Raw genomic sequence first — 10,563 nt, 5'->3', positions numbered from 1 at the left:
CTCTCCCTGTTTTTAGAAGAGCGGGCTGCAGTGTGACTAGGATTAACGAGGCTCACGGCGCCGTTAGCTCCCAGGCGGGCCTGTGCGGGAGCCCCTGGCCCCTGCAGCAGCACGGCGCGAAAGGGCTGCCGCTTGTTCCCGCTGGGCTGCTCCGGCTGTTCCGTGGGCAGCCCGTAGGCGGTGGCTGCCTCTCGCTCGCCCTCGCCTTCCGCAGGCCCTGGCCGCGCTGCAGCGCCCGGCGGCGCCTGTCTGAGCAGTCACTCAATTCCCGATCCTCTAACGGCTGCAGCGAGGCGGCTCAGTCCGCGGGGCAGCGCAGCCCCAGCGGCTCCCGGCACGCGGTCGGGCGCCCTGGAGCCCTCGCTGGCAGACGGGAACGCCCGGCCCGGGCGGCGCCGCCAGCGGCTCCGGACCGCGCGGACAGAGACAGGGGCAAGGGCAGGGGCACCGGTGAAGGCGGCCGCCCCCCCCCTCCGCGCAGGCGCCGCCACTGCCCGCCGCACGGCGCTGTGACGCCACCGCGCGGCGTCGTGACGCGCCCGACGGAGATTCCAAGTCCCCGCCAATGGGGGGCGGCCGGAGGCGAAGGGAGCGCGGCCGTTGGTTGGCCGCGCCACCGCCCCGCCCGCTGCCCCCGCCGCGGAGAGGGCGGGAGGGGACCCGGATGAGGCGGCGGCGGGCGGGGAGCGGCGGCCGGCACTGCGGGGGGGGCTGCAGCCGTTAACCGTCGGCCCTGGCGCAGCGCCCGCCTCTGGCCGCGGCCCCCGGGATGGCGGCGGCGGCGGCGCGGTGAGGGGCAGCGCGGGCGCAGGTGTGAGGGCGCGGGGGCGCCGCGGCGAGGATGCTGCTGGTCTATGTGATCCTGCTCTCGGCGCTGGCCGGCTCCTTCATCACGCTCCTGCTCCAGCTCCTGCTCCTCTACAGGAAGAAGCCGGAGCCGCCCGAGACGGCCCAAGCCCCCGGCGGCCTCGTCTACTCCCGCGTCGCGTCTGACTGCAGCCTCAGGGACTACCTCCAGGGTCCGGAGCCGGCGGGCGGCCAGGCGCCCTCGGAGCCGGCCCCGACCCCGGCAGCCGCCGCGGCTGCGCCGGCGGAGCCCAGTGCCAAACAGCAGCCGCAGGAGCCCCCTCCGGCCCCCTCGTCCCAAGAGGAGACTTGCCACTTCCTCAATGCTATCTTCCTCTTCCTCTTCAGGGAGCTCAGGGACACTGCCCTGGTCAGGAACTGGGTCACGAAGAAGATCAAGGTGGAGTTCGAGGAGCTGCTCCAGACCAAGATGACGGGGAAGATGCTGGAGGGGCTCAGCCTCAGGGACGTCTCTCTTGGGAACGTCTTGCCCATCTTCAAAACTGTCAAGCTCATTCGGCCCGTGGTCTGCAACGAAGAGGGCTGCCCCGAGGAGCTGGGCTTCGAGGTCGATCTGGAATACAACGGTGGCTTCCACTTGGCCATCGATGCTGACCTTGTCTTTGGCAAGTCAGCCTACCTCTTTGTCAAGATCTCCCGGGTGATGGGGAAGCTGAAGCTGGTCTTCACGCGCCTGCCCTTCACTCACTGGTCCTTTTCTTTTATGGATGACCCTGTGATAGTCTTCGAAGTGAAGTCTCAGTTTGAAGGGAGACCCATGCCTCAACTCACTTCTATCATTGTGAACCAGTTCAAGAAAGTTATTAAGCGCAAACACACTTTACCCAATTATAAAATCAGGTAAGATGCATTGTGTCCTTGATGTTACTTCGGGAGGAATGTATTAGAATTTGTCATATTCTTAGTAGGTAAAAAGAGATTTCTATTGGTATTTTTACAGGCATATAATAGAGGTACTTGTATATTACTTTTCTGATATCAGAAGCCTTCCATGAAAGTAAGCATGGTTTTCCATTTACAGTAGGTGAAGTAACTGAAGCACAGTGAAACTGTGAGTGCCCCAAATTACACATACCTAAGTGGCGGAAATAGTAGGTATCAAAAATTCCAGGATCCTGTCAGGTGCCCAACAATGGGAGCATGATATGTCTTTGGAAAGCATGGCTTTGTGGGACAGCACGTGGGTTTGGGGTATCATTCTCTGAAGCACTGCCATTGATGAACCACCTTAGACAAGACTTGTGGCTTATGTTTGTCTATAGAAACAAGGTTTCTGTTAGTTGATGTGAGGCAGGAATGAACTCACTTTCTAAGAAGTATTTTTGAAATCTCGTGATAGATATTGTCTTCTTCCTTTCCAGTCTGATGAGTTTCTTCAGTAACTTTGGGGAAATCTAAAAGTTGATAAGAAATGTATTGCCATTGTTATAAATTTTTTGGAGCCTCTTTTTTTCTTTGTCTTTTTTCTTTTTTTTAAGTAAGCTAGCACATCTTGTTTTCTAAATATATGGACTGCAGTATAGATTGCATTATATGTATTGTCTATAATGCAGTACTCAGTGATAAATCTGTAGCAGAAGTGGCAAGTGGCATCTTCTTTATGTGATTCCATCCTGATTGCTGATTAAAAATATTGAATGTCCTTTCACTGTTAAGGTATTTTGTTCCCTTTCTTTCCTGTGTTTTGCCACTCTTAAGGTACTGCATTCCCTTTCTTTCTTGTTCATTCTTTGTAGTTTGTATTATTGTGTGTTAAGTAAGGATTTCTTTTTTGTTTACCACATTCATCTGCAATAAAACTTCTCTCTAAAATTCCCCAGACATGAGTAACTGAAGATGCTGATTTGGATTTTGAAGTGTAATTGGCTTTGCAATAACATGATTACTAAAGCCTTTTCAGCCTGTTCTTCAGCAATCTAATTTGTAAGAGTTTGCATGAAAGTGGATGTGTAAAATATCCAAGGTTTGGAAAGCCCGAAAAGGGCAGTTAGTAGCTGCTTAAAGCAATGTGGTGGTCCTTCCAAATTTTGAGGTTCTGAATTGCTCTCCAGAAGGCTCTGGGCAGCAGTGAAACTGTCAGGAGTGAGTTTGCTTCCATTCTTTCACTCTTTTGGAAAGAGTCTGAAACTAGTAACTGTGGAAAAGAGCCTAAAGGATAGGCTGGTGTAGTACTATAATAGTGACAGAGTGAACATTTTCAGTAAACCTAAAAAGAGCAAGTAGGGCAAATGTTGTTTACACTCCTAAGACTTTAGTGTGCCTGTATAACCAGTGATGACATCCTCTTCTCCTTCAGACAGAGGGAGGAAGACATCTTCAGTTTTCCTTGGGGAGATGCACCTGGACAGTAGGGCTCTCTCTTTGTTTAATCAGAGATAATGGATGTTCCATATATTTCTCAAGCTGTCTGCGCTAGAAAGAACAAATTAGGCAGGTGTGAGCCATTGACATGTTAAAGAGACTTAGAGAAGAGAAACCAGAAGGATGGGAAAAAAGAAATGTCTGGGGCAGAAATGAGTAGAAGTGTATGAGGACAGAAGGTAACTGACATTGAGAACAATATAAGAAGCATAAATTGTTATAGAACTAAGAAGAGTTTATTTTTAGAAAGTTCTCTAAGTTGTGGGGAGCTGGGAATTTGGGAATACTTAGGAGAAAATTATAGCATCATAGCTGTTTTTCATACTAGATAATAGGCTTATTGTACAGGGTGGCAAGTGTCCAAGGCTGTCCAACCTTGTATATGTTACTGTTTAAACTTTAATTTTATACTGTGTTCTGAGCATGTAATTCTGACCTCACTGTGTTGGTAAGTGGGAGGACAGGAGACTAAGCTTAATGCACATTAATGAAATTATTCCAAGGAAGGAGGACTAGGTCATGGGTGTCCTAACTGTTCTGAACTCTGCCTTTAACATTTTCTAGTGGGAATATAGAGCCCTATGTAGAAACTTTTAGACTTATGTTTCTTAATTATCACCTATGAATCCTTTAGCTGTCCACAGCTGCCCAAGAATATGTGGAACACAAACTGAAAACACATGTTCTAGACCAGTGGGTCTCAAATGAATTTATATAGATCACTACGAAGTTAAACTTCATTACAGCCAAGTAATAACACCACATTTCTATGTGATAGCAGAGCTGAGAATTGAGGCAGCATGATTTACACAGTGTGGAGAACTGATTTGGAAAATTCAGCTCTTTCATAAGATGCAAAACTTATTTTGTTAAGAGGGCATTGGCTTGGGATTTTGATATTCTAAGGCCATGCCAATATATTCTTTAGCAAAGAATGTATAGGAAGAAGTTAGGAGAGTTTCACAACCTCTTAATAACCTTTATACCTTACTTAAATTTTAACAGTTTCTCATCCACAGTGAATGAGCTTATCCTCTCCCCATTTTTTCTATGTCCTGTATTCTTTTTGTTTAAGTATACAAGTGTTTGCTTCCATGTGTAGTTCAAGACCCTTCTGATGTCTCCCTGCTCTTGCTCAAGTAACTTTGTAAATAACTCTTCGAATAGCAGTAATTACTACCTTGGAAACAAAAGCACTTGCAATGCAAGGAGTTCTCTTTTGAGCCAGTTCAAAGGGGATCTTTGTTATCCTCTAGTTTCCAGACTGAAGTCCACAAAGGAGTGGAGCTGCCAAGTATCATTAAAAATGAAAATATGCAGTTTTCTTTCTTTTGTAATTAGGTAACTCTTAGAGGGTTATTACTTGATAGTGAATGGCAGAAGAGAACTTCTGTCAATAGTTGATTCTCATCATCCTGTAACTAAGTTTGTGTAAAACAGGTCCCCCCCACCACTATTTAATTTTACAATACTGCATAAAAAATCATGCATGTCTTGTGTCTTCATGCAGGTACTGTCTGTCTCTACAGACATGCATACTTTTGTGTTTTTCCCAGACATGAACAAAATTATATGCAACAAAGCAGTGATTAGTAAGACTATATATCATTATCTCTCTGTGTAATCCATTGCTAAGACTGACTTTGTGCAACCTGCAGAACTGTAGCTTGAAAGTGGAAGAAGACACCTTGCATTCTTGATGCACTGCAAGTGTCTGAGGGAAGGCAATGTAGAAAAGTAAGTGCATCTTAAAATTCGTCTAGCATATTATGTACGGGTTTCTCCATATGAACAATCTTCTACTAATTGAAAAAGGGGGGGGTGCTTTGTTATGTCTAAATAAATAAGTAGTAGTTTTTGTTTTAGTCTAATAGCATGTAATCACTTTTCTTAGGCTCTTGAAGAAAAGTATTTATATCTGACAAAACACCTATTTTGATGCAATTGCCATTCAGTGGCAGAGCAGCTATTTCATATGGTAGAAATTGGCTAATTACCCAGAAGCAAGGTTGCTGGTAAAATAGAGTGAATCTGCAAGTTAACTCTGCATCGTTGTTGATTCAGGATTTGTTTGTCTTTATCCAGGTTTTAAAATTTGCTACTTTTTGTGCAATTTAATTGGTAGTAGCAAGAGTTACTACTCTTGTAGTAACTAGTTACTACTAGTAGTTACTACTACTACTGTTTTATTGCTAACTTTAACCTTAACGTATTTATGCTGCTTTGTAATAGAAACAATTATTCAAGCTCTCAGTCTTGTGAAAATCCTGTGGTCTGTCAAAGAGAAGAGATTTCTCATTCAAATGTGGGAAAAGTCTAAAACCACATAATGTTCTCAACATACATGAGTTTTGGTGCGCTCTTGAGAAATTAGATAATTGTGAGTCAAGATTATATATATATATATATATATATGTATATATATGTATTTTTTTTTAACTAACCCTAACAAACTTACTTCAGTAAGTGAATAATATCCACCAGTCTTCATTAAATTGGCTCTGTGTACTGTATGACTCTGTCTTGGCTTAGCTTAACTTTTTAAATTGTACCTTTTTTTTCGTTCTGAGACAAGCTGGCCAGTGGCTGGAGCTTGAGAATGGGTGTGGAAAGAGTTGGCTTCCGTGTTGTTTGTTTGTGTTGCTAACTACTGGTGTTCTGCAGTGCAGCTGCTGTGTCTTGCTGTCCCAGAATCTGGTGCTTTTGGGAACCAGATTGGATCAGCCTTGCCCATTCATGTAAGTTGGTTTGACACTGGATTTTTCATGTAGGTTTCTTTTACTAGATCATGATGGTAGATACTAATTAACAGCAGACAGTAGAGTTTGTTTAGCAGCTTGAATCCAACCTTTGTTTTTTCATTGTATAAACTCAAACAGTTCTTCAAAAGTACTATCATAGACTTTTTTCATAGTTCTTTTGTTTTGAGTAGGTTCTGATTTCTCTTTGTGTAGGTTTCAGAGAGTCAGCTTTGGTTTTTTTGTGCTTTCTAAACAATCAAAATATGCTTTACCATAATGAAGGTACAAAACCCTTCCTGTGTATGTAAAGGGGGATGGGAGGAATACTTGCAGGCTAATCTTCCTCCAAAATGTCATTACCCTGTTATTTCTCCAGCAGTGATGTTAAAAATCTGAAAGCAGCTCTGTGGTTCCCCCAACCCCCCCAAATTTAAGGTTGTGCAAGTTCGTCTGTTTAGATTCTAAACAGATTAGGTATTGCCTAAGCAGTGAGAGAGTTCTGTATATTTTAAGGGAGCTTGGTTTCTCAGTGTGTTGCATTAAAAATAGGCAATACTTTTGTATGTGTATTAGCATCTTTGAGAAACTATGTTTTGCTTTATTCTAATGCATTTTATCACAGACTGGAATATTTTTCTTTCTTTTCTTTAGAAATAATCTCACTAGGAATTACCTCTAATGTTTCTTTATCAGATATTAACTGCATGACCTCCTGAGGCCCCCTCCAACATGCATCATCCTACAAACAGATCATTTGCAATATTGTGAGAGTTATGTTAACCAGTTTCATGCTTTATTTTGAAACTGAGGCTATAATGATTTTCACTGGGAAGATGATGATGTTAGCAAAACCATTAGACAAGCTTATTTTAAATTACTGCTGTAGAATGCAGTCTGAGTTACATAGCAATTTCTTATTTTTGGCAAAACTTAAGCCAAGAAGTAACATAAGTAGCTATTGATTTGAAGTGTTTCCTATAATAGAAATGGCTTCATCATATGGTAGTAGAGGTCTTGCAAAGAGTATCAAATTTTTAAAAATATTTACTATTTGTAAAAGAGGTTAAGATTATAAGCATTTGTGACTTCAGAAATCAATTCCCAGTAGAGAAATCTACTGTCATGTCACTACAGCTTCTGCAAAGGAAGAGGATATGGATTTTTTTTTTTTCTTTGAGTGGGTTGTGTCTGGATTCTACTGTAGTTGTGATATCAGCTTCTTACTAGTTAATCTGTAAGACACACCTATTTGAAATCTTCTTTCTTATTGCTGCTAGAAGGGAAGATGAGGCTTTTTTTATTTTTAATACCGTGTCTTTACCCATTCTAGGTGGAAAAAACTTCTGGTACGTAGAAGTAGAAAAGGTAATTTTGAGTCCTTTTCTGCTCTGAGAAAACTGATGGTAAAGAAATGCTGATACTTATGTGGCATTTTAGATTGTTCCAGAGTTAATGTCCTGAATGGTATCAGTACAGAGACTTGTTCTGTTACTGGCAAAGCAGTGATAACTAGGATCAACAGATCTGTCTGTAGATAATAGTGCTTCATATTTGGAAGATTATCTTCATAAGGCATGGACAAGTAATTTTTTATTCATACAGGAATTAGATAAATGGATCTGTAAGCAACTTGACACATAGTAAATAAAACCAAACCCAGAAACATTAAATATTTTATTTTTTTCCAGGATGCTGCCTGCATAAAAGGGAGCTTTTTACTCTATTTTGAGAGCTGTCTACCTCAGACACCCCCTTTCAATGTGTCTGGAGGGTCACTAAATACAGGCTTCTTCAGATTAAATGAAAGTCTTGGTTATGTAGATATTGGTTTCTAAGACTATTGATTTCTGGAAGGTTTTGAAACCTTTTGTGCTTATTCCCCACCCAAACATCTTATGGGCTTTCATGCTGGAAAGCTCTATTTCTCTAAGGATGCCAATTTGAAACTTTTTTCATTATTAAGTCATAATAAATAGTGACTACTTATTGGACACTTTCTAGTAGACAGTTGTGCTTTTTGGAATAAAAGAGAAGGTCTTTTCCTATGACTAGTTAAAAAATGTTACATTTTCTTTTATCTTACCTGCAAGGGTCAGGAACTAATATGGGACTCATTTGAGATGGGTTAGTGAAGAAACTGGGTGACCAGAGGTATAGTTGGGGACAAAAAAATCTTAATTAGAGGGTGGGAGGGATGAAGAAATAAAAGGATAATTTTGGTGATTACTCTGTATGTTTGCTGCAGATGATGATCCAATAAGGATTAGAGTTAATTGGCCTGACAGGAAAATAAAACCTCCTCGAACATCTCTTACTTGAAACAGTGTGTAAAAGATTCTCTGTGCAATTACAATGAAAAGAAAATTACCTTATTAGTTTAACTCCTTTGCCATTTTAGATTTAAAAATACTTACTTTTAGTCCTACAGTGGAATTTTTTAATGCGGGTTGTGAGTGAAGGCTGTGGAAAAAATCTCATAAAATTTATTTTGTACTTCCTAATATTTTACATGCACTAGCATTGTGAAAAGAGACTTTGAATTTCTGTTCTTCTGAACTCTGATCTCAAACACTTAAGCTGATCTTGCTGCTCCGTGAGAACAAATACTTTGCAGTGGTCATAAAAATGACTTCTCTGTCATAATTTGCATATCTTTCAATACTTTTTAATAAAAATTACTACTGTTTGCTTTGCATTTTTACCTTTTGGAAAGGTAACTTATTTCAAAGTAAACATAGGACTCTTAGGAGTTATTCACTTTACCAAACTGTAGGCATCTGACAAAAGTCTGAGTTTGGATCTGAGTCCATCTGTGTAGCTGGAGATAGGTAGGTACTTTCAAACACTGAAGTCTGGCTATTCTGAATTACCTTGTATAAGCAGTTTAATGATTTTTAGTCTCTGAGTAGATGATGTGACTCTAATATTCCCTACCTGTCACATAAATCTGAACATTGAATTTCCATTGAAGGCCTTGAAGGAGATTATTTCAAAAAGAGCAGAGGCGCAGAAATTTTTGTAAAAATGGGTGACTGTTACACCTCTCAGTAGCTTATTTGTTGTAGTAACACGTAAGAATGTCTTATAGAAAGTACTTATATAAATATAAAGTATTTCAGCTTTTTTATTAGTAAATGACATTTGGTCTAAATGCTCTTGAATAAGCAACCTGGGTGAGGACAGTGGGTTTGAGTAGTCAGTAATATAAGTGTGGTGCTCTAGTCGCTGTGAAGCTTTGTCTCAGGCTGCCAGTTTCACTATTGTAGCTAGTCCTTTCATATTACAGGGTTACTATGGTAAACTGCTTATTATACATTCCTGCAGAAATTGCCTGAAGTCACACAATATACTTCTGTGTTTACAGTTCACGTTCGCACTTGTTTGGTTCAAAACTATTTCAATATTTGATCATTCTTGGTATTGTTATTCTTCAGAGAGCAACAGAAGAATTTGTTAATCTTGTTAAAAGTTTATATTTAAATTTATTATCTAAAATGAGTACATAGGGAAAATATTACATACCTATGTGGTTTGTTAATTTGATAGAGAATCTGTGTCACTCTGGGCTGCTAAAATCCATTAGTTGCTGAACTACAAAACCCTTTGCAGGATGATATCAAACTGTGCCTTTGTCAAGAAGAAAACAATGATCCAATACTATAAATGATAGGTGGGAGCAATTAGCTTATTGAGCAAGCTTCATTCTGGGTGACAAATGAATATAAATATTTAATACATTTAAGAGAAAATGCTGTATTAACAGTGTTCCATTATGTTTTGATGTTTGAGGATTGAAGGAGACTTGTGTTCATAATAGTGGATAAATTCTCTTTGTGGAAGTGAGTTTGGATGCTAGTTTGTGTGGGATTTGGGGGTCATTATGTTTATATATGTATGTTTATATATATATGTTTTATGTTTATATTATATTTTATGTTTATTTTTATCAGGCTAATCGTGACATATATACTAGCCTGAATATAGAATTTATAAATTTCTTTAATCGGGTAATTTCTGCTACAGTCATCCAGCTTCTGGTTAAACTAAAGAATATATTGCTGGAATGATGTTCATCTCAGTTCAGACACTTTAAGTGAGGAAAGACCCCCATAAGTTTTGGAAAATTTTCCTGTGTGTTTTCCTTCACTGTTTAACAAAATGCACCTTGTTTCAGAAGCCAGACAAATCTAGGCTAAAATTCAGGCCTTACTTCAAGGTATTTGATGATCCTTGGCAGAGTGCATAGCAGATTAGAGAAAAATTCAGCAATAAAGACCTCAGTAGACAGATATACTTGTGTTGCAATGAAATTTTCTTTTAAACTGCCCAACCAGCAAAGTGGGTTGTATACAGTTTCACAGATGCAGGTGCTTTTGAACTGCTCTACCCAAGAAGTTGAGTATATGGTAGGACCCTTGGTTTGATAGGTCAGACCTCAGCATCAAACCCACACAAAGCCATTTGGGTGCGTCTGCTTCCCTAAGCACTCGTTCTGGAAGAGCTTATTAGCCTGGATGCAGCTCTTATTAACATGGGCAGGGTACCATCCAAATAAGCCCGCACTTCAGGATTTGGGAGTGTCTGAGAGCCTGGT

At 41.0% G+C, this 10,563-nt stretch overlaps 1 protein-coding gene across 1 annotated transcript in view; it reads left to right on the top strand.

The window, feature by feature from the left end:
- The first annotated feature begins 781 nt into the window (after window positions 1–781).
- PDZD8 (PDZ domain containing 8) overlaps window positions 782–10,563 on the top strand; it is a 68,367-nt gene continuing 58,585 nt past the window's right edge. The window contains exon 1 of the mRNA XM_026067064.1: window positions 782–1,707. Within this exon, the coding sequence (XP_025922849.1) occupies window positions 842–1,707 (866 nt within the window). The 5' untranslated portion in view covers window positions 782–841. The remainder of the gene's footprint in view (window positions 1,708–10,563) is intronic.

The sequence above is a fragment of the Apteryx rowi genome, unplaced genomic scaffold (genome assembly GCF_003343035.1).
Source record: "Apteryx rowi isolate R43461 unplaced genomic scaffold, aptRow1 scaffold_253, whole genome shotgun sequence".
NCBI lineage: Eukaryota > Metazoa > Chordata > Aves > Apterygiformes > Apterygidae > Apteryx > Apteryx rowi.
Note: the sequence above shows the minus strand (reverse complement) of the source record. Positions and strands in the feature narration are given on the sequence as shown.